Source organism: Halichondria panicea, chromosome 15 (assembly GCF_963675165.1).
Source record: "Halichondria panicea chromosome 15, odHalPani1.1, whole genome shotgun sequence".
Taxonomy (NCBI): domain Eukaryota; kingdom Metazoa; phylum Porifera; class Demospongiae; order Suberitida; family Halichondriidae; genus Halichondria; species Halichondria panicea.
In genome coordinates, this window is record NC_087391.1 from 619,215 (window position 1) to 641,939 (window position 22,725).

Below are 22,725 nucleotides of genomic sequence, written 5' to 3' on the forward strand. Positions count from 1 at the left end.
TCAATCTCCACCCATAACTTACACACCAGCCCACCTCTCTTGGGAAGAGTAGCATTGCAGTTGTTTAGCTAACGATCTTTACAACTAAAAGCTGGTCATTACTTTTGGGCAGATTTGACGATTCTTACTCACCATAGCTACTGCACTGCACTCTGCATGGCTACAGGTGTGGGAGTAGTCCAGCTCCCTGGGCCCTTCACAAAGATAGTGGTGTTCAGAGACAAAGTGTTCAGGCTCAGATACATACTGAGGTAAATGTGGAATTAGCACAACCATTCACAGTACTGTAGTGTCAGTCTCTCCATCATATCATCAACCGTCCACCCTCTGTAGTAACTGTAGTGTGTCGGATGTCAACCTCAATGCTGATGCACTACAAGCTGACCTCACGGTGACAATACTATAACCTGTGTGCATACAGTCTGTCAATGTTCCCCCCTGTAGAGAATGACTGAGGGAATTCTGGAACAATGGTTGTCTTATAGAAGACTACCCCCCCTCAAGACAGACTACATGTTGGTCTACCCCGGGCTCCTAGACTGGGGTCTGGTCATGGCCAACAAGCTACTCTTCTATCAACATGAGCGTAACCTGCAGCCACACCCACACACTATCCAACTCTTTGTACACATCGTTGCTGCCCCCTACCACACAAGTACACACACACACACACACACACACACATACACACACACACACACACACACACACACATACACACACCCACACACACACTGTCACTGTTTCATAGTATGCATTCTCTTCCTACCATAGAGGCGTCTAATAAGATTGCCCGGAAGAGGCCACACCCAGAGGATGTGAGCTTACCTGTGTGTACAGGTATTGTACGCAGCGAGTACTTGGTCAGGAAGAAGCTGCGTATGGTAAGCTCCAACCATCAATGTGTGTGGGGGGTCTCAAATTGTCTCCCACAGACCCCCAGTGTTGCTTGTCTGCCCTGTACTGGACATGCTCAGACTGGCCCAAGCCCGGATACTGTTGGTAAGGTAGCCAGGAACGTGAGGTCGGAGTTCAAAAAGCTCAGTAAACCGTCATCATCGCACACTAACGAGCGTCTGGAGGTTGTAAAGAACGAGGAGTCGTTCCTGCGCGGCATTGTGAGGTGGGTGGTTGCGTAGGAGTCGATCATCATAATTATGACGTAATCTCTGCAGATCTGTCAAGACCCTGTTTAGTTGGACATGAAGAGAGATGCTTATAAAACTGTATACCATTTATCACACAAACTTTTCATAATCAATTTTAACAGCTCAGTTCATGACCACCTCATTGTCATACCCACCCATATTCAATATTAATTTTAAACTTTGTCTTTATTATTGTCACTAAACATCAACATCAGTGATTTATATAATCATTTCACACAATAATATTTAATGACAAATTATTTATGATCTACAAAACGATGCATGACATGTAACAACAAAAGGGCTGGGGAAAAGTTATAAAAAGTAAAAGTTGAGTAGAATAGCAAACACTACCAAACAGTTTATGTGTAAATGTGATGACTTGAGTAGATAAGCTGTCCAGGTTTGGAGCTGGTCTTGCAGGCCCTGGCCAGATCCCTCCTCATGCCGTGGTGCAGTGCTCCCACTGAAAACACTCCGAACTCTGTCACACCCTCACTCCACATGGTCGCATTCTGAGCAGAAATGTCTACAGAGAAGATAATCATGTAATGAAATAAGGCCAGAATTGTATTGACCATTATTGAAGCATAGCTACTGGAACATATCTCAATAGGAAAGAATTTTATGGCCATTAATTGCAGATTACTATTGGAGGCTATGTAATGCTGTTAAATTTTATTACGGATTACAGAGACAAAGCTCCCAAGAAGAAAAATAGAGAAATATATTATTTTATGCTGCTTTCAATGGGTACACTTTCACACTTTCACTCACAATCTAGGAGAGCAGGGAAGTCTGGTGCTCCATAGCTGGTCTTGGAGTGGAGGTTGTTGAGTTGTGGCTGTGAAGGTCGCCTCACCATGCACTGAGGGCCGGCAGTCTTGAGCCCCAGCTGCAACAGAGCAGAGGCCAACTCGTCGGGAGGGGAGTTGATGTTGGTGAGGAAGACTCTCACGTCCAGGTAGCGGTGGACGTGGTCATCCTCGCACAACTCAGACAGATAGTCTGTGAACCACTGTAAAAAGGGGAGGGAGGATATTCACTTGTAGAGCTTTAGGTCAGCATGTAGTACACAAACAAGATCAGTTGATGAAACCATACGATTATGTATATTTAGCTATTCTTATCAACTTTATGGGAAGACTTGCAGCGTGCCAGTGGTGACAGACAGCCGGTGGTATGGTGGTATACTTACCTCAAAATCGTGTCCACTGGGGACCACCCAGACAATGTAGAGCTTGGTCAGCACAGGACTGCAGCTGTAACAACACAACCACATACTGAAACACCACCACACACACACACTGCATGCTCAAACCACAAGGGCTGCCCTGAGGCTATCATAGTGGATGTTGGTGCATACCCTAAGGCAGCAGCTACCACTGTTGCAGTCAGTGGATTGCATAACAAAAAATTCCCAGGCAGCAAAACCATGCATACTTAACTCAAGCGTGAAGTAGAAAACTAGTATTAATATAGTATTATTGCTGTGGTTTTTCTATGGGGTCAATTCAAGTGGTAGCTAATTAACGTAATTATGTACAAGTGGTGTGTTTGGATGGCTACAACCACTTACCCACAATGACAAGCATTTCCTTTCCTGTACTCTAGGAACCTCTTGATGATAGCCTTGGCAACGTGCGGCCCTGAGTCACCTGCACACACTAGCGTAGAGATCTTGTGGTCAAACAATAGCTGAGAATGATACGCTGGGCCATGCCTGAGCGGAAAAATAGCATAATTATTTTCAATCAAAATGTATTACAAACAGACAAACAGGTTGATTCTTTCTTTCAAGAAATGTACATTTTCTGTTTCCTATGACAACAATAAAACTTACGGTCCAGTGAATTGAACGGCTGAGAGATCAGCCTGGTGTTGGCTTGCCTCTGTGCTCTCTATGGTCACGGCCTCCTTGTTCTTGAGTCTAGAGTCTTTCCTCTGATTGGTTGAACTGTGCATGCGATAGGGATGTGTCTTGAGGTATTGAAAGGCCTCCATAGTCCACGGCTCAGCAGAGTAGGGAACATGAACTGTAAGTCTCTGCAGAGAGAGAGAGGGTGGATCACATATATACAGTGTGTTGGATAGCTTACCTTGTCTTTAGGCCCTGAGCTTATCTGACAAGGCTGCCAGTTGAAGTAACCTGAGTGAGTTTAGGAGACAGGGATAATGTACTGTGAGATGACATGTGAGGTGATAGTATAGGAACAGTCAGGGGAAGAAAGAGTGAGTGATAATGGATATAGTATTGACTGTACCTATCCAAGGTAGGTTGAGTAGCATGTACTGTCCAGGCTCAAACTTGAACTTAGGAGGTCGTTCCAACTCAATGATGGCTGTACGAGACTGATCGTCATAGCGACCCGCACAGTCAACTCGTACAGAGTGACGTGTGATAGCGGTGTAGCGATATACTCTCTCCACTAACACAAGCAAGGCAAAGGGAAGCAACCACGGCCAATAGGAGTGGTTGAAGTAGCTGACTCCATGGATGACCAGCAGTAGGTAGAAGGCACACAGACACACCCAGTGAATGATGTAGAACGGAATGAATCGCAACACTCGACGGATGGGACCTATCGAGCTTATTGCTAGAGTTAGGAACAGGAGAGCAATAATGAGGCCAGTGATGGTAGGACCAAGGTGAGTGAGGAGGTTCTCTGTGAATCGTTCGCTGGTGGAGAGGGGGGCAGTACTATTGTCAATGGTAACGGCAAAGGAGACTAGATGGAGAGTGACGTGGATCAATGACCAGACGAGGATACCACAGGACACCAGCACGTGCATCAGTGTAGTCCGGGTGAGTGGGAGATACTGTGTGTGTGCGTGCGTGCGTGCGTGCGGTTAGGGACACAGTTAAAAATGCAAAAAAGCAATTTTTATAAGGCTGCTGGAAACCTTTGTTTTGGTCAAAATTAGCACGTCTCTGCATGATCTTGGGATCTAAAACACTATTTTAATTATGAGGGACTTCCTAATACCTCTGCATGAATACAACTTCTAATTGAAATATCCTAACTCTAATTATGAATAGTCAACAACTACCTACTAAACTGCTTCCACTATATAAAAGCTAGCGTACCTTGTTCATCCAGACACTGCTCCTCATTGCAGTCACCACAGAGCTGAGAGTGGGCAGTAACACAAGAACTGTGTTCATGCTCAATACAGGTCCGGCTCCATACGCATACCTCTCCATGCCTAATCGATCCGTACTTACCACACCCACTACAAATACAAAGACGTTGAGGAGTACGTAAATGAGTAACCAGATGAGGGAAGTTGCTGAGTTGACAAAGAACCCTTTCGTACTGCTGGACACTCTCTCCCTTCGTGACAATTCGCTTCCCTGCGATCCTTTGGTCTTTCCGTACCGAGCGATATTCCCAGACTCGCTAATATAGAGCTGATGTTTTGAGAGGAGCTTGATGAGGCTAACGAATGGCATCACTCCAGTGGTGCCTGGATCTCCTTCCTGTAGGGGGAGGGAAGTGGTTCCTGGTTAAGTCACAGCTATACAGGCCAGTGTGTCTGGCTATTGACCCCAAAAGTATTGAATGCATTTGCATTTTTACAGGTGTGACCTCATAAGAGGATCTACCTGCTGAGGTGAGAAGCATAAGGGCATGAGAATCACACAAGGTGACCATGACAGCTGTGGGAAGAGCTACAAGCTATAGGCAAACTGTGCAGCACATGGGGCGAGAGTGTTGCCAAGATACGTAAGGTTACTCACCCAAAACCATACATATGGAGACCAAAAATATTCCATCAGGTGCCATGGTGTTTACATTGGGAATACAAATTCAGGGCTAAAAACCATACAAGCACTGTTTACCTTCATGATTCCTGCAACCATTTGCTCAATCTGGTGAGGCTCTACCTCGAAGTCAGTGGCTCTGAGGCTGCTCACAAGCACTCTCTCTAGCTCCTTCTTTGAGATGTGGGCTGCATTCATCAGGTTGTGAGCGATCTTCATCTGAGCCCCCACTGCCAGAGACTGAGGATGTACATGTGCAGTAGAGCATTCAATACAGTCATACATGCATGCACAGTAGCATAGAGAGAAACACACGCACACACACGAATAACTTTCAGCATTGAAACTAGTTCCGGTTAGCCCCCATTTGTCAAATGTCAGACAAAAATATAGCTGCAGTGCCTAATTATTGACCCTCAAAAGAACCACAATGCAAACAACACCACGAATGTACAACATGTCACCTATAGGGAATGCTATCCATCTTCCTGTTTCACATGTGATTCCTTCCTTGCATTGTAAAGACCCATAAACACAAACAGGAGATTCACTACCCAGCATGCATGCACTCAGGTACACGAGGGCTTAGACACTAATTACAGTAAGGGCTCACCCTTTGTTTTAGAGACAGCTCGTTGATGTCACTGGTACTCCCGATGGAGCCCCCTGTCTTGCGAGTCATCTCAGAGATGACCCCCGTGTAGAACAACTCCCCCTCAATGACGAAGCTAGTCACATGCACCTCGGCTGGGATCTCGTGCCCACTCTTGGTGAGAGCGCGTACCTCGTACAGTCGAGCGTGCTTCTGTTCCTCTGGAGCATACGAGTGTTTGCGGAGGTACTTGAGAGTGTCGGTGGTTCGATGGTTGATACCGAAACGGTGCTTCTCCCGGAAACTAAGAGGAACAATCATCTGCAGAGGAAGTACGTGTGTAGGAAATGAGTGGACTGACAACTTTATAACTGTCATGAATGCATTTTTTGGTTTGTACATATAGTAACTAAGCATGAATATATTGAAGATATGGTACCAACTGTTAGCTAATAATATAGCTCAGTTGTACCAGATCCAGTGTAAAATACTTAGATTACTTATTGCCCTCACTTCTAAGTTGCTGCCAATGGCCTCCCCTGGAGTGTAGCCGAACATCCTTGCAGCACCAGTGCTCCAGAACACAATGTCTCCCACAGAGTTGGCACACACGATGGCGTCCTGAGATATATGCATCACCGATCGAAAGGCGTTGTCTGTGAACACATCTTGTGTAGTGCGCATAGTATCATGGCTGATGCTGCGAGGGAGGTTCCCCCCACCAGGGGGCTGGAGATTCACAGGTGTGGGGGGCACAACAGTCGCTTCAATTTGAGCAACACTCACTTTCTTCTTTCGCGGACGAGGGGAGCTCTCAAACATACTGTCTCCGGAGGGTGTTGGGGAGATTCCCCTACGATTTGATTTCTTGACGGCCAGTCCATTGCCCATATTATGAAACGGACAGCCACCACCAGTGGGAGTAAAATCAGTTCCCTCGAGGGGGGCGGTGGTGATGATGGGAGGGGGCATAAAGGCACCCTTCCTCCTACGGCTGATAGGAGCCTCTCCCTGGGGGGTCGTTGCTAGGTGAGCCGGTAGCGTCGTAGCTTTGTCTGTGTCATCTGGAGTTAGAATATCTGGAAACACGTCATCTACTCCTCGTCGAGCTCTCTTAGAGTGTCGAGTGATTCGTAGGGACCCTCCCTTCTCCGTCTCATCATCGGCAAGGTGGGCGTAGTGATGATTGAACGTCTTAGCTCTGGTGACCTTTCCACCCACTATGACAACATCGTCGGGACTGCTTTGATCTAAATTGTCTGCACTTTGAACCCTATCGGCTTGTTCGGAGCTAGCTAAATACATACGCACTTTCTCGTCTGTTCCGAGTTCATCATCAGGAGTGGGCGGCATGGAGCTGTCTTGTTCTGATACCATCCGACAGAGGGGGGCTGTCGATACTTCGAGATCATAACTCTCAGACTCTGATTCCTGATCTGGTTTGGAATCCTCCTCGTAATGTCCATTTCCATTCTCATACGGCTGGTTGTTGTAGAGAGGGTGGTGTCTGAACTCAAGGTTGAGCTGCTCTCTCGTTCTAGTAGAATCAAGGAAATCCATACTTTTCTTTCGTAGTTGTATCATCTTTTCGTCTGAGATAACATTCTTGTCCAAACGTTGCGGACCCTTCAAACTGGAGAAAGAGGAATTTCGAGATTTGAGTGCTATTTCATCTTTAGATTCTTTGTTGGTCTGATTCGGGATAGAGTAACTGGAGACCTTCTTTGCAGACCGAGGCACAAAGATGTAGACTACGGCCGCAATGACTAGCCAGACACCGTACACTGCACAGATGATGTAGGCAGCAAGGGGAAGCACTGGAAACACGGAGAGACCCTGTATGGATAAGATAATCACCATGACATCAATTTCCTCCAAGGAACAGAAGAGATAGCTACAACAACGCATACATGTACACTGAAACCCTGGTCTATAAAAAAAAAAACAGTTCTGTATATAGCTTGGTTTTTGTCAATTCAATTTAGGCATGTCAATCTAAACATGTCAAAGTGCTGCTAAATCACTCACCAGTAATACATTCCCCATTCCAAAGAAAGTGACAATTTGTCCAGCTTTCTTGTGCCAAGTCCTTGGCTTTCTGAGCAGGAGCAAGGGCATCCCTAGAGTAGCCAATAGCAACAGGGCAAGCCCCAGCAAACTGTGAATGAGGTAGCGAAAATGTTTCCCGTGAGTCAGCTGCACGAATACAATTACAAGAACGAATCCAATGAGAGCGAGCATTATGCCCAGAGGCTGTACGATCTTGTGGGCCAACTTGACTTTGTTGTAGGCAAGAAATGCACCAATTGGTAGTAATACTCCGAATGCAGTGGCCATGAGTGCAGCGTGTGTGTAGAGGAGTGGTAGGAGACCAGTAAGAGGGGGGGAGGGTGCACTCATGACTGTGATGGTGGCTTGCAAGGAAGTGTCCCTCTCACAGGTGACCCGATAGTTGCCAGGAGAGTTGAATTGGTATGACGTCATGGCTGTATGGAAACAAGATCATTCAGACACTGCACTACAATGGTTTGCATTTCCTAAGAGACCTTTTACATGCAGTGTTTGTGGTCGCATTATGGGAAATCACTGCGTGTGGTAAAAACATGTTTACAACGATAATTATACAACTCACATTGATCCATTGAGGTCAGTAGGCGATCATCCCTCCACACTTGAGAGGTACAATTTACAGCCTCTCTCAGTTTCTCCCCCTCCATGCGAACAAATGCCCACTGCAAAACCTCTCCCGTGTTTAGTCGATACTCATTGCTGTGGTTACTGCAACCACTGCACACTGCGATGCTGTACTGGGCCTGCACGATGCTCATGTTCCCCTGGACCCCAACCTCAGGACATTGGTAGCGATAGTCACCTGGCAGTGCAGCCACAAAGCCAGCTGAATACAGTACTGTGTGTGCGTGCATGTAGAGAGAGAGGTTCAAGGTGTTGGCCCACAATCTAATTCACACTGTGGAACAGGTGCTTCTTAGGTGAACTAATTCAATTAGAAAAAGCAAAATACTGCATGTGTGTTGGGCTGTTGAAAAAGGTGCAACAATTAACTCAGTGCACATACATTGTTGTGAGTCTTGGTCTGTGAAGGTACAATTTCCTCCGTCTACTAGTTCACCAGTAGTTGTCAGTTGCCACTTTAACGGTGTTCCCATAACAACATGGGGTCCGGCTCTGCAGGTAGCTGCAAGAAATACAATAATTAGTGTGTATATATACAGTTTCAGTATTCACTACCGGTATGTGATTGGGCTAGTCGGTGATCTATGGAGGGTGACATGTATTGAGAGGATGCGCATCAATGCAGCCTGTGATTCTCTCCATTAAACCAGCTATTTCCTGTAGGCAACTACGGTTACCTATAGGGTAATGTCCACAATAGATCCTTGCATGCCAGGGTGCTTACAAGGGATGCAGCTGAGTGCATGCCAGGGTGCTTACAAGGGATGCAGCTGAGTGCTATCGCAGCAAATGGTGAAAGTGCAATCAACTGTCACCACAAATAATTATAAGCCCCACATTGTGTCTCTTAATTCTCATTACAATGGCTAAATGAATTAGAGCTATTTTGCATGATGGTGGGGTAGTTTTAATGAATGGAGGGCAAATTGGCAAGCAAGAAATAGCATACCAAATTACGGCAGACCATGCATTATCATGCCATTATCACCAAATAAAGCATACTGCACTGTATGGAGCGGGTGTATTTGGAGGAAATGTTGCGGTTTTCGCTGATTAAATTTACTGTGAACATTTATACCCACACATTTAATATATCGCATGCATGCATGTGCCAAAAGATCGCTAGCCATTGAAAATTAAATCCGCAAAATCCTTTCTAAAGATCTTTCCGTGAAAGTTTATACCCTGAAATATACCCGCTATACAGTGTGCAGTGCAATGCAGTAGCTATACACAGGTCTAGTCAGTTTAATATTAATTTTACTGTAAATTCAGCAGAGCTAATAATTTTTACGATTATTATAACATATCCACTAACTAGTATTCTGGTGCATGCATACAGTAACACATTAGATCTAGTACATACCTGGTACAGCATCAATAGGGATGATGAGTCCATCTCCAGAGCTTGCTTGAGCAAAGGCTGCATGTACAAACCAGCACACTAGCAGGCAGCCACTCCAGCTCTGCATGACGTCCCTCTATGGTCACAGATACAGCTTAGTAGTAGAGCACTATAGCTACAAGCACTAAGTTACTAGCTAAGGTTTTATGGTAGTAAGAGGAAGTTGGTCTTCAGGCAGTTTTATATTTGTTCATTGAGCTACGCCCACACACTACATATCAAAACTAGTCAAGGTCAAAAGGGTACAAAACAAAGATGTCCCTACTTCACGATACAGAGCGCTACAGGTCCCTAGGCGAGGACAAGCGACTGCTACACCTCCTGCAATGGTTGCAGGGACTGCCTAAGGCTCTAAAGAATGCGCAGAAGGTGTGTACAAGCTGTGCCTGTGGCATGGAATGCAGGAGTGGTTGTTCTTGTGTTTGTGTATGAGGTACCACCACATAAAAATAATCCAATTTTAATTGGAAAGGTGTAGATAACCCTGGGTTTATTTTTTATGGGGTGGGTACATTCTCGTAATTTGAGTACGTGTCTACTAATTAGTAATTAAACCTTCCTCCATCTTTTGTAGGCCGAGATGAAAGCTGAACAGAAGGCACTCTCTGAACAGCTGCAATCTTATCTCCATGGCAGCCTTGGCCCCCCACTGAGACGAGCCCTCGGTCAAGTACGTCCATCATTAATGCAATGACATGATAATTATTGCTGTGTGTGTGTGTGTGTGTGTGTAGGCGTTTGTGGGACTGTACTTGAGTGGCGATACCTTTAGTCTGTACGACACAGTGGGGAAATGTTGTGACATGGTCCGGGCCAAGGACGAGGGAGCAGCACTCGGCAACAAGCTGTGAGTGGGTGGGGTAAGCTGTGGGGGGTATAGAGCCCTCGGCAACAAGCTGTGAGTGGGTGGGGTAAGCTGTGGGGGGTATAGAGCCCTCGGCAACAAGCTGTGAGTGGGTGGGGGTATAGAACCCTTGGCAACAAGCTGTGAGTGGGTGGGGGTATAGAACCCTTGGCAACAAGCTGTGAGTGGGTGGGGGTATAGAACCCTTGGCAACAAGCTGTGAGTGGGTGGGGGTATAGAACCCTTGGCAACAAGCTGTGAGTGGGTGGGGGTATAGAACCCTTGGCAACAAGCTGTGAGTGGGTGGGGGTATAGAACCCTTGGCAACAAGCTGTGAGTGGGTGGGGGTATAGAACCCTTGGCAACAAGCTGTGAGTGGGTGGGGGTATAGAACCCTTGGCAACAAGCTGTGAGTGGGTGGGGGTATAGAACCCTTGGCAACAAGCTGTGAGTGGGTGGGGGTATAGAACCCTTGGCAACAAGCTGTGAGTGGGTGGGGGTATAGAACCCTTGGCAACAAGCTGTGAGTGGGTGGGGGTATAGAACCCTTGGCAACAAGCTGTGAGTGGGTGGGGGTAAGCTGTGGTGGGTATATAGAGTAATTTGCTGATGGAGAGGCCTTAGTTTCCATGGCACTTAATTATGATGGTTTCTGACTAATGAATTTGAATAATGTGTGCTTCCTAAAAGTCTTATTTCCAAGGGCTCTAAGTGGTGATATAATGACTTCCCACAGTGCTGCGGTCATTTAGTAGCTGACCTCACCACAGTGGGGTCATTAACCCTCTACCCAGCACTTTCAAGATTCACTCAATTGAGCTAATTCCCATGGTGTTGTAGGTGGCCATTGCCCAGTTAGGCAGCCTCCAGTAGAGAAGGCATTCACCGATTAATCTGGAACAAGGTTGTTCTTCGATTAGTCTAGTCAGTGGTCAGTGGAATAACGCATGTTTGCAAATGTTGTTTGATTTACACTTGAAATACTCTTTTAATGTTTGGGGCTTCAAAAATCCTTGGAAGACATTGATCTTTAGCTATATACACCTGGCTGTATGTAGTCTATTAATGGCTTCCTTACTGGGGCCGGTGTCAGATGGGTAGCTTGTAGACACCATTAGCTATGTGTTGCCAGCTTTGTGAACAAGGCTCGGATAAAGTGTCAATGTTTATATATTCTTATGGTACATGTGCAGTTGGCACTTTGTTAGGCCAGACGGTGTATATACATGTGCATATATCGAGAGAAGATGTAACTGTCACCTCATCTACTGGACTACCCCCCACCCATTACCCCCTACTCATTACCCCCTACCCATTACCCCCCACTCATTTGCCCCCTGCAGCTGTGCTCTGGAGGTCCTGGGAGCTGTGTACGAGTCCCACGGGCGTATGGTGGGTACGCTACTCCACGAGACTGTCACAGTACTCATCAAAGCACTCAAAACTGTGGACTTGCGGTCAGACATCTTCGCAATGCTACGGAGGTTGGTGATAGGACTGGGCCCCTCCTCAAGCTCTGCCCACAAAGACCTCTACAAGGCCCTACGCAATGGCCTAGGGGACAAGAACATGGCTGTCAGGAGTGCTGCAGCAAAGGTGACCTAAAAATGTCAACTTTAAGATACCGTACAATTGAGTACATCCTTCCTGTGTAGCTGTTACATGTATGTATGCAGGAGCTTCTGATGTATGTCATAGCTCGTCTTCTAGCACTGAAACAATATCCCCATGTGTCAGTAATGAGACCACCCAGGAAGTAATGAGGTCTGTGTTGTCATGCCCTGAACGTGATAGGGCTTCAATCAAACAGGCCTCTTGCTTTGACGATACACATACATGCACCACACATGTATACTGTACGTTCTACTGTGTCATGTGCACATGTAGCCAACCATACCCCCTCTCCCTGCAGTGTTGTCTTGAGCTGGCCCAATACTCCACCCTACTGTACACCACTGAGTTGGACAGTCTCTCCAATGCTTGCCTCAGAGCCATGGACGGGTCCTCCTACAATGTACGCTGCTCTGTGGCCCAGCTGTTGGGATCTCTCATGGCCCTGACACAGCGTCCTGTCACTAAGGAAATGAGAGGCCGACTGAAGCTTCCCTCACTAGACGAAGTGTTGGGGATTCTGGCCAATGGGTTTGTACGAGGAGGTGGTGGTTTCCTGAAGGGGGGCGGTCCCGAGCTGCTCAAGACAGGCAGTGCCAGCAGGGAGACACGAGTGGGCGTGACTCAGGTGTGTGAGTAGTGGGCGTGAGTAGTGGGCGTGACTCTGGTGGGGGTGTGTGGGTAGTCTGGTACTGCCGTATAGCGGGTAATTAATATACCTATTCGTATTTTAAATATTTGTACAGCTCAGGATAGTAACATCGAATCTATTGCAGTAGAATAATTTCCAGTTTTAATTTTCGGATGATTCTCTTCAATACGAAATATCCGAAAATTTTCACCATACGAAAATAACCCGCTGTACGGTAACTAAGAATAGATTTATTAACATGCGGCCTAATTAGCAGAGTGTTAATTTGATTATATACTATGCACGTCTATGGCACCACTCTCTGACCCTTTGAGGGTCTTCCACTTGTATGTACGTGACTTTATTCAGAGCAGTAATAACACCACCTGATAGTATCTGACAGCTGGTGTGTTTCCCCTGCAGGCGTACGTTGTGTTCCTGAGTGCCATGGGAGGGGGGTGGGTGGAGAGACAGCTGCCTCTGATATCTCGTCACATCCTAGAGCTTGTATCACACGCAAAGACCACCTCTACTCATCTGGACGCTGTCTATGCTCGAAGGTGTGTCGGTTTTATTCTGCGTCAAGTATTTGGACGTCTACTCGGAGAGGCTGCACAGCTGACTGCAGTATGTCACCTGACACAACTTGTGTCTCAGACGGTGGGGGTAATGAAAGGGGCATCCTCAACACCTTCGCTCAAATCAAAGGACGATAAATCAAGTAGTGATTCTGGAGGAGATAAAGACAGAGAGAAGGCGTCACTCCAGCAACATGTGCTCACTTGTGCCGTGATTGAAATCGGAGCTCTTGTGTATAATCTTAACACTGCTGCCCTAGCCCTCGTTATAGGGGACAATGTGGGTGTGGTTTCAGCGGCCGAACTTGTTACCAAACCACCCCCTCTTCTGTTGGCTCTGACGGATGTGCTGTCACTGCCCTATCCTGCTAGTCGAGCTGGGGCAGCGTGGTGCGTGCGATGTATTGGTCTCGCACTACCGTCTCAACTCAGCCTGCTCGCTGATTACTGCCTCAAACTGGTGTGTGTGTGTGTGTGTGTGTGTGTGTGTGTGTGTGTGCGTGTGCGTGTGTGTGTGCGTCTGTGTGTCTGTGCGTGTGCGTGTGCGTGTGTGTGTGTGTGTGTGTCTGTCTGTGTGTCTATGTATGTGTTCGGATAACCACGCTGATGTAGCCGGTAGTATTGGTGAGACCAAGTGTTTTGTATACAGTAGCTAGGAACTCAGTTTCAATATTCCTAGAATTTAAAGATTTGTTCTCTTAGTGTGTATGGTATGTTACACTGAGTGTATAGTATAGTACACTGGGTGTCTGAATGTGAAATTGGTTGTGTTAGTACCAACTGCTGTGTTGGTGTTGATGAGACCCGTTATGGACATAATGTGATCATGGCAACTGCTACTCCCTGTGTCTGTGTGTGTGTAGGTGAGGTCCTCCCTGACCCAGGCTGACCTTGTCTCTGGTTATAGTCTAGCCCTGGCTGGTCTACTAGGGACAGTGCGCTACTCTGAGCTGGGACTGCCCTCAGCACAGGCTAAGGTGGGCACTGGGCAGTGTACCTAGTACCTATATACGTAGGTGTACCCATAATTATATGGATTACTGTGAGCTGGGACTGCCCTCAGCACAGGCTAAGGTGGACACTGGGCACTGGGAAGTGTACCTAGTGATGTACATGTGTAGGTGTAGGTTTGCCCATAATGTGGAATACTCAATCATTATGGGTGTGCAGAAAGTTATGCATTCTGCTCACCACTTTATATTGTAACTGTAGCTACTACGTGTATTAATAATAAATTAATAAAAAGGTGATTCTTGCTGATTGAGTCACTCTGCAGTAATTCCAGTGGTCATGTATGCATCAGCTATAATTATCAAGTGGTTTACGTAGGTCACCACTTGATAATGTGGAAGCCTCTGTGTGTGCATGGTGATGTTATTGATGTATGCCATCAGGGAATCCTTGTTGATGGTTCCACTAGGAACTGTGACAGTAGCAGTGTGTTATGTCGTGTGTTGACTGTGTGTGTGGGTGTGTGTGTGTGTGTGTGTGTAGGAGGTGCTGACGCTTGGAGGGGAGCTGGTGGAAAAGGGGCGTGACCAGGGAACCCTCAGTATTGTACAGAGTGGGTGGAACCTCATCGGAGCATTCGTTAGCCTTGGTGAGCTCCTAGACACTTGTTATCTGACTGCAATTACTAAAGTGCCAAATCTCAACTTTTGAATGGCCATAACTTTAGTTCTGGTGACCCAATTTCAAGGTTTCTGAAAGCCTAAAAGAAGGTCTTCAGTTGGTATGCTCAATCTTTTTTAATTCATTTTCGGCAAAATACCATGGGCCATGGTCTCATTTGTCAAAAATGAGTCATGTTGCAAATTTGAGATTTAATCTTTAAAGAGCTCTTCTTTTAGGCTAAGTGGGATCATTATAACCACAATAATTTATTTTTATGGTTGCAAAGATGCTAGCTAGACACAGTCCCATGCAGGTGGTATAAGTGCAAAATCTTAACTTTTTGAAGCAGTAACCATCCTTGCCCCCCCCCCCCCCTCTCAGGCTCTGTGTATGTGCGGTCCCAGCTCCGCCCACTACTGACACTGTGGCGAGGGTCGTTCCCACGCTCAGCCAATGAGATGAGCTCAGAGCTAGTGGGAGGGACCCCACGATCATGGCTGCTCACACTGGAGACCAGGGCAGGAGCTCTCTCCAGTGAGTGTATATACCCAGAGAACTGTGCCTATATTATTATGCTTGAGGATACAAATGATGCTAGCTTTATAGTTTGCCAATGAAAAGTGATCTTGTGTATTTGCTAAAGAAAGTGGGATCCAAATCAGTTAGATCATATGCATCGGGTGTAGTATGGTATAATTATAGTGTCATTGTCACTTTGTGTAACTGTCAGGGAACTATGACATGAGTGCTGTGTTCTTACTAGTATAGGAACACAAAAAGCACCACTGTACATGTTCATGTGTGTAAGATACAGTACATATTTTGTAGGTATTGCAAGTTTTGTGCGCTTCTGCTCTGACCTTTTGACCCCTGAGCTGACTAGACGTCTAATGCTGCCTCTCGATTCTGCACTCGCTATGTTGTCAAGGTAACCTGTACATTGCCGTGGTAACCCTCTTGTGTTGACCATGCCCCCCTCTAGTTTGCCGGGACTGGTGAAGGTTCACGGAGTTCACATCAAGGCTGGTGGTGCCATGCTGCGACTGAGGCTCTTCCAAGCACTATCTCTCCTGAGCCCATCTGCTTACGAGGGTGTGTGTGGGTGTGTGTGTGGGTGTGTGGGTGTGTGTGGGTGTGTGTACCCTAATATTTGGCGAGTATCAAACATACGTGTGTAAACTTTGCAAGTGCTAATGGCTTCGCAAAAATTAGATCACACAAATACAATGTACCTATACCAATACTTGTGTGACATCACGATCCTTGTATGACATCACGATCCTTGCCAATTGGATAGCAAAGTGTTGGATAGCAAAGTGCCAACAATTTCTGCTGATTTGGCTCATTCCCTAAGCTTTGTCACTCACAAAACGTGCTTAGTGATACAATGTACTGTATGTATATAGTACTGTAGCTATGTATAAAATTATTGCTTGAATATCTCCAATACTCCCCCCCCTCCCCCCCTCCCTCCTCCTTGCAGGCAGTCTCAATGCATTACTACGGGAGCTGGTCACAGAGTTCACTCTCTCCAATACACTGGCCAATACAAGCACCTCTCTGCTGCGCTCCATGTGCCATCATGATGATTCTATCCTCCTCGGCTCCTGGTTGGAGGAGACTGATCATCATGACGTAGAGGAGCAGCTGCAGCTCAACTCAGCTGCAGGGTCTGGAGCACTCGAGCATGACACCACCTCTGTCTTCATGGCAGGCAGCAAGGTACATGGACAAAATAACCTTCAACCTACTTTCATGTAGGGTGTGCTTAGATACAAGTTCTGTGAATGGTTGAAAATCCCGTAACAAAGGCAAAGGTTATAGCCTTCCGTTTTCCCGAATTTTAGCTGTTTTGGTAGCTATCTTTGAGAGCCTCTAAACTATTATTGTGCCTACCCCCCCTAGGGGACTCGATTGCCTGACCCCCTGCCTCTGGGGGTAGGTGTGATAGACTCTGCCATTGTGTTGTTTGGTAAAGCATTCCCAGCAGTGTCCTCCAAACATCGCCAGCAGCTGCTCACTCATTTCAAGGACTCGGTGAAACAAGCCAAGTCAGCACGACAAGACGTCATTCTCATCAACATCTTCACTGCATTTCTGGCAGCTCTCAGAGTGAGTGGGTGGATGATAGTGGTGCTTTGTTTTGAGAAAATCCCACACCCTATAAACAAAATTATTTGCCTTTGTTTTGTCAAATTCGATGAATTTGAGTAGTCCCAATTTAAGTTGCAGACATTTACTCGTGGTAGATCTCCTGGAGTCATCATAACTGTACTCTATTTCCCTTGTAGAATCTTGTGGAGAACAAAGCAGTGTTGGGAGAGCAAGAGTTGCTCTTGAACGCATACGATCTTATCAAGGTAAGTCAGATCAACTATTGCTCTCATCTCTAAACACATCCACCCCCCCCACACACCCACACCCACACCCATACACCCACACACACACACACACACACACACAGGGTGCCCTGGCCAGCTCAGAGCCCATGCTACGCTGTGCTGCTGGAGAGGCCCTGGGGAGAATGTCCCAGGTGGGAGGAGATGCAGCATTCGTTACACAGATTGCACAGACCAGCTTCGACTGTCTCAAGTCTCTGAGGGACGTAGTCTCGCGTACAGGCCACTCACTGGTACTGGGATGTCTTCATCGCTATGTGGGGGGGATGGGCTCTGGACACCACTTCCAGATGAGTGTGTCCATCCTACACAGCCTCACACAGGACGTGGCATCACCCACCGTACAAGTAAGTGTATGTACATGCACATACAGTCCCGGATCTGCCCAGGAGTTTCTTAACACTTGGTAGCTACTTTCTGACGATATTTAGCATCCAGTAAAATTGACAATAGAAATCTCAGACGATAGTTATTGCATGCTGAGATACACTCACTGTACGTACATGCATGTTCACAGTTTGTGTATGAGATTGGTTGAGTGTTCCTGAACCCTGACAATCTTATACGTAATTATACAGATACAGGCCTTATGACATAAATGTATGTAATAAGCCAAACTACGTATAGTCAATTTGGTATGTGTTTCATCGTAGTACCCCTCCTCTTGTAGGTGTGGGCGCTTCATGCTCTGGCTCTCATTGCTGACAGTGGGGGACCAATGTTCCGTAACTATGTTGAGCCCACCCTCGGCTTGATGCTCCAGCTCCTAGTGACCACACCTCCCTATTATGTCGAGGTTCACCAGTGTCTGGCCAAGTGTCTGAGCGCTCTCATCACCACCCTCGGCCCTGAGCTTCAAGACACCTCTCAATCGATGAACACAACTCGTACAACCTGTTTAACCTGTTGTGCCATCGTACAGGAACACCCGGACGCTATAGTCCAATCAGCTGCCATTGGATGTCTACAACAACTGCAACTGTTTGCTCCACAATACGTTACCCTCTCGACCTTAGTCCCGAGGCTCTACCAAAACCTCCACAGCTCTCACCTGCTCCTACGCAGAGCCGCAGCTAATTGCCTGAGGCAGTTCACACAACGAGAGCCTAAGACGGTCTGGAGCATACGTCCTGAGGGGGCGGGTGGTTTGGAGAATGTCGTACTGGTCAAATTAGACGTGGAAACGGACGCTAAATTGTGCGAAGATTTGGAAGAGATTTTGTTCAGTTTGTTGACCTCTCTTGCGCCCGAGAATCCGATCAAATGGCTCAAACTGTGCAATCATGTTCTTGCAGCCTCGCTTGAGAAGACGGGCGCGTCAGGTGGTGATGGATCAGGTGATCACGACGAGGACGAGGATGCGGCCAAGTTTACCACCGGAGAGTCAGAGGAGTCTCAAAGGGCTACCAATATCTCACCAAGATGGCCGACTAAAGTTTTTGCTGTCGAGTGCTCGAGGAAAATCTACGCCGTGTGTAAGAATGACCCCGTGCACTTTGACCTCTCACTGGCCCAACAGAGGAAGAGAGAAACACAAGGTGAGTTGTTCTAATACTTCTCATGGTATTCTGAGTACTGGTCTAGCTTCATCTCAGAGATCATTTTTCTTACTCAAAATATTTCAGTTACTGTAGCCAATGTCTAAAAATTAGACCACCCGTGCTATTAATACAGTCATGTGTGTCCCAGAGAAGGTAGGACAGGCGGTGCAGCTCAAGCAATTAGCCTTTGATTATACTCAGCATAGCACACGACGTGGGCGGATAATTATTGTTCAATTAAAGACAAATTGCTGAGCTGCACTGCGCCTGTCGTACCTCCTCTGTGTGTGTCCCCCCGTGTAATCAATGGTGGAGGGACTCTTTAGTCGCCATAACTTAAATTCCATCAATCCAAATTTCAACAATTTTATGATTTTCTGGAAGCTTAGACAAGACCTTTCAAATGGTACGATCAATGTTCATATTTTTTGAAAGATGACAGAATTTACCAAACACTGTGGATTATTTATATCACGTTGTGATCGTCATCGTTAAAACACATAATCATTATTATGCAATATAATCAGTCAACTCGCCCTCGTGCTTGTGCCTGTACATTCATAAAATACTTAACAAGTGTTACATTATAATGTAGCCCATGGTCAAACAACAAATATGTCCCCATCCAAATTTTGGATTTAAACACATGATTTAAAAGGTATCTTTCTAAGCTTTATAAAATTGTTGAAAATTGACTTTTAAAAGTACAGTAAGTAAGGCAGCTGAAAGATGTTCCACTACAGTCATATATATGGTTCGTTAGAGCAAAATGTTTGAAATGGGCCCTGGATCCAATGTACATGTACCGGTACTAGTTAGTAATACAGTGGTCCCGTGTTTGTGCAGGTGACTCTCTGGTGATGCACTTGGCTGAGCTGGTGAGGACTTCCTTCATAGCAGCCACTGCCAGTGTTGATCAACTTAAGCTGACTGGCTACAAAGCTCTTAGAGTAAGCACACACCCCGCCCACACACACACCATCACTTGTTACACAGTACGCATGCACACACCCCACCCACACACACACCATCACTTATTACACAGTAAGCACACACGCACGCTATCACTCATTATACACACAGGACGTGGTGGAGCTGTTTGCTGGGACCTCTGATCCTGACTTCCCTGGCCACCTGCTACTCGAGCAATATCAAGCACAAGTGAGCCAAAATTGGTGTAAACATTGCCCATTTTTAACTGCTAATGTCATCTCCAAGAACCCGTAGAATACATAATTGCAATTGAGAAGTCTGATTTAAGTAAAACATACACACGGCTATTCATTTACACCCTCCACCTGGAAACTGAACACCCACGGTTGTTAGTACATCACTTTGTTGATTTCCCCTTCCTTAGATTGGAGCTGCTCTGCGTCCTGCCTTCACCAAGGAGACTGCTCCCCATGTGACTGCCATGGCCTGTCAGGTGTGCAGTGAATGGTTGGGCAGTGGTGTGTCACGTGATGTGGGGGATCTCAAACGTGTCCAACAACTCCTAGTATCTTCGTTGGACAAGATGGGCCGAGGTGCAGAGGCCTCACTGTATGGAGAGTCTGTAGCCACCATGGAGGGGCTGGCAGTGCTCAAGGCCTGGGCAGAGGTGAGTCATCTCAGCTATTAAGTGCGTGACTTCCTTTACCCAATTATCATGGTAAAGCCTTTTTTGCTAGTGAACTTTTGTGTGTGCCCTATTGTATATTATATGTTCGTAATTATCCAATCCTGTTTAGATTTGTGAAACCTCTTTTTGCGAGATACAGTCAACTGTGTTTAGATCCAGCATCTCCCCCCACACACACAGCTGTACATTAAAGTGACGGAGGATGGTCTAGCTGAGAGTGGATCTAGTGCCATGGAGCTACTCAACCCTCACTTGCCGAGTCTCAGCAAATACTGGCTGGCCGCACTACAAGACCACGCCCATTTGACCCTCCCCCCTGAGTTTGCCAGTCAACTGCCCCCCACTGGCGGGACCTTCTTCACAATTGATGCTATGCATATTGTGCGTCCTTACTATGATGCTAACTGGTCCTCCCTCCTGCACGCAGCAGCCATTTGGCTGACAATGAACACTCTAGTCGATAAAAAACCATCTAAGTTATCTGTTGTTGGTCTATTCTCTCCTCCGGGTGAGGGTGGCTCTGATGACTTCCACCTGGTGTTGGGGCTGGCTGTACAGTCACTCTGTTTCTCATCCACACTGGACCAACCGCTAACGCTCAACGATTGTCTACAATCTCTTAAGATTCTTGTCTCATCGGAAACTGTTAAACAGCGACTGGCTAGCAATGACAAGATGGCGTCTGAACTTTTGAGCGTACTTCATCGAGTGCTATTGACTTGCTCTAACCCAGCCATGCATGTACTGGCTCTACAGATCTCTCAGCTGATTGGTGGATCGCTGACGATGAATACCAATACAGAGGATGATCTTATGTTGTCTCCTGCCTACTCACTGCTTAAAGTGGCTGCTTGCTGTTTATTCAGGTTAATCCCTGGCCTCGAGTCACTACAACCGCACGCCCACTCCCCACCTCTGACCAAAACCCCACCCACTCCACACACCCTCTCTCTCGTATCCCACACCCTCCCTCTGTTGGTGACGGTCATATCGTTGTGTCCTCCACAAGACAGTCTCTCCATTCTACCATCTACACTGCACATGTTGCTGTCCTCGTTACAGTATACTTCCTGTGTGGGTGGAGCTACAGCTGCTACCAGTGCTGGATTGCAGTCACTCCGAGATCTATGTTCTGTTGTCAAACTAGAAGATAGTGAATTTGGAACGAAACTGATCCAAATTCTTCGTTCGGCTTTGGCTAGTGTATTGGAGAGTAAGGAATCTTCGTCAGTGGCTACCTACTCTAGGATGGACGAGGAGACAAGACTACTAGTGATGGCCGTGTTTCTACTCGTGTCTCCGGAGATATGTCCTCCAAGCTTTCAACTGTTCACTGGCTGTGCTCAGCTTCTCAACAACAGCATCTCAGGCTCTGACTCAAAGGTAACGCGTTTTATGCAGCCATGCTGTACAATTTGTTGTCACTGTACATTGCTACTGTACATGTGTGTGTGTGTGTGTGTGTGTGTGTGTGTGTGTGTGCGTGCGTGCGTGCGTGCGTGTGTGTTGTGTGTGTGTGTGTTTGTGCGTGTGTTATGTTTTGCTTTCAACACAATCCTTGTTATGGTATTATTATAATACTGTAATAGTAAACAATCACAGTGTTAAAGATATCACTCATAACCCCCTCTCAGGTCCAGACAAGAGCTCTGCAGATATGCAAGTCTTTGTTCCAGAAGGCCTCAGTGTCTCAAGCTAGCGTCTCTTTCATTCACAGCGTGGGGCCGTGTGTTGTGAGGTTGGTGGAGGGTTGTATGGCTGGAGGGGTCGAGTCAGGGGTCGTCACCGAGGCAACACAGGTACTGGAAGTCCTCTTAGAGGCTACAAAGGACGAAAATAGTGAGTTTATAAACTGCGTAATAACCATTGATGATATTATACGTCCCTTGCAGAGCCACAGATGATGAAGTTTCTCATTCCTCTGTACGTGTCACTGCTGTTGGAGCCCACTTCCCTCCAGTCTGCCTCCAAACCAATCAAGCAGATCCACGATCACCTGTTGAGTCAGGTGACCCAGGTGGGACCCAAGTACCCCGACATGTTTAGAAGCATCATGCAGACCTCCCCCGAGTTGAATCAGCGTCTCAAGGCAGCGCTACAAGCCCGCCAATCAAATGGTCCGAGGGTGACAGAGAGTGGGAGGAAGACGCAGCAAGCCCCTGCTATTAAACTGAAAATGAACTTTAGTAACTTTAATTAAAAACTGAGTGCACACATTACTTTGATTGTGGTTTTTAACTGTGGTAAAATGTTGATTGTTTAATGACATTCATAGAGTACA

General features: G+C 46.6%; 3 protein-coding genes across 3 annotated transcripts; 2 read left to right on the forward strand and 1 right to left on the reverse strand.

Annotated features, from left to right (window-relative positions):
• Window positions 1-15: 15 nt before the first annotated feature.
• Window positions 16-1,431, forward strand: LOC135348670 (uncharacterized). Its single transcript, XM_064546951.1, has 6 exons — window positions 16-251; window positions 334-391; window positions 445-655; window positions 775-884; window positions 936-1,123; window positions 1,176-1,431. Exons 1-6 carry the CDS (start codon window positions 157-159, stop codon window positions 1,204-1,206), a joined length of 693 nt encoding a protein of 230 aa, XP_064403021.1. The 5' UTR covers window positions 16-156; the 3' UTR covers window positions 1,207-1,431.
• LOC135348659 (uncharacterized) lies at window positions 1,367-9,803 on the reverse strand. The gene is made up of 15 exons (XM_064546936.1): window positions 9,567-9,803; window positions 8,583-8,702; window positions 8,139-8,414; window positions 7,535-7,992; window positions 6,020-7,342; window positions 5,528-5,827; window positions 4,993-5,154; window positions 4,237-4,629; window positions 3,413-3,968; window positions 3,248-3,297; window positions 2,992-3,194; window positions 2,728-2,871; window positions 2,347-2,410; window positions 1,926-2,166; window positions 1,367-1,677 (listed from the first exon to the last, which is right to left on the reverse strand). Exons 1-15 carry the CDS (start codon window positions 9,670-9,672, stop codon window positions 1,511-1,513), a joined length of 4,563 nt encoding a protein of 1,520 aa, XP_064403006.1. The 5' UTR covers window positions 9,673-9,803; the 3' UTR covers window positions 1,367-1,510.
• Window positions 9,804-9,810: 7 nt separating this feature from the next.
• On the forward strand, window positions 9,811-22,712 carry LOC135348658 (HEAT repeat-containing protein 5B-like). The gene is made up of 22 exons (XM_064546935.1): window positions 9,811-9,974; window positions 10,180-10,275; window positions 10,340-10,452; window positions 11,793-12,045; window positions 12,362-12,688; window positions 13,115-13,729; window positions 14,133-14,246; window positions 14,764-14,869; window positions 15,265-15,417; window positions 15,712-15,811; window positions 15,866-15,975; window positions 16,367-16,605; window positions 16,789-16,995; window positions 17,175-17,243; window positions 17,348-17,629; window positions 17,953-18,820; window positions 19,670-19,773; window positions 19,907-19,984; window positions 20,181-20,423; window positions 20,625-21,827; window positions 22,079-22,283; window positions 22,337-22,712. The coding sequence occupies exons 1-22, from the start codon at window positions 9,861-9,863 to the stop codon at window positions 22,642-22,644; spliced, it is 5,907 nt and encodes a 1,968-aa protein (XP_064403005.1). The 5' UTR covers window positions 9,811-9,860; the 3' UTR covers window positions 22,645-22,712.
• Window positions 22,713-22,725: the final 13 nt, after the last annotated feature.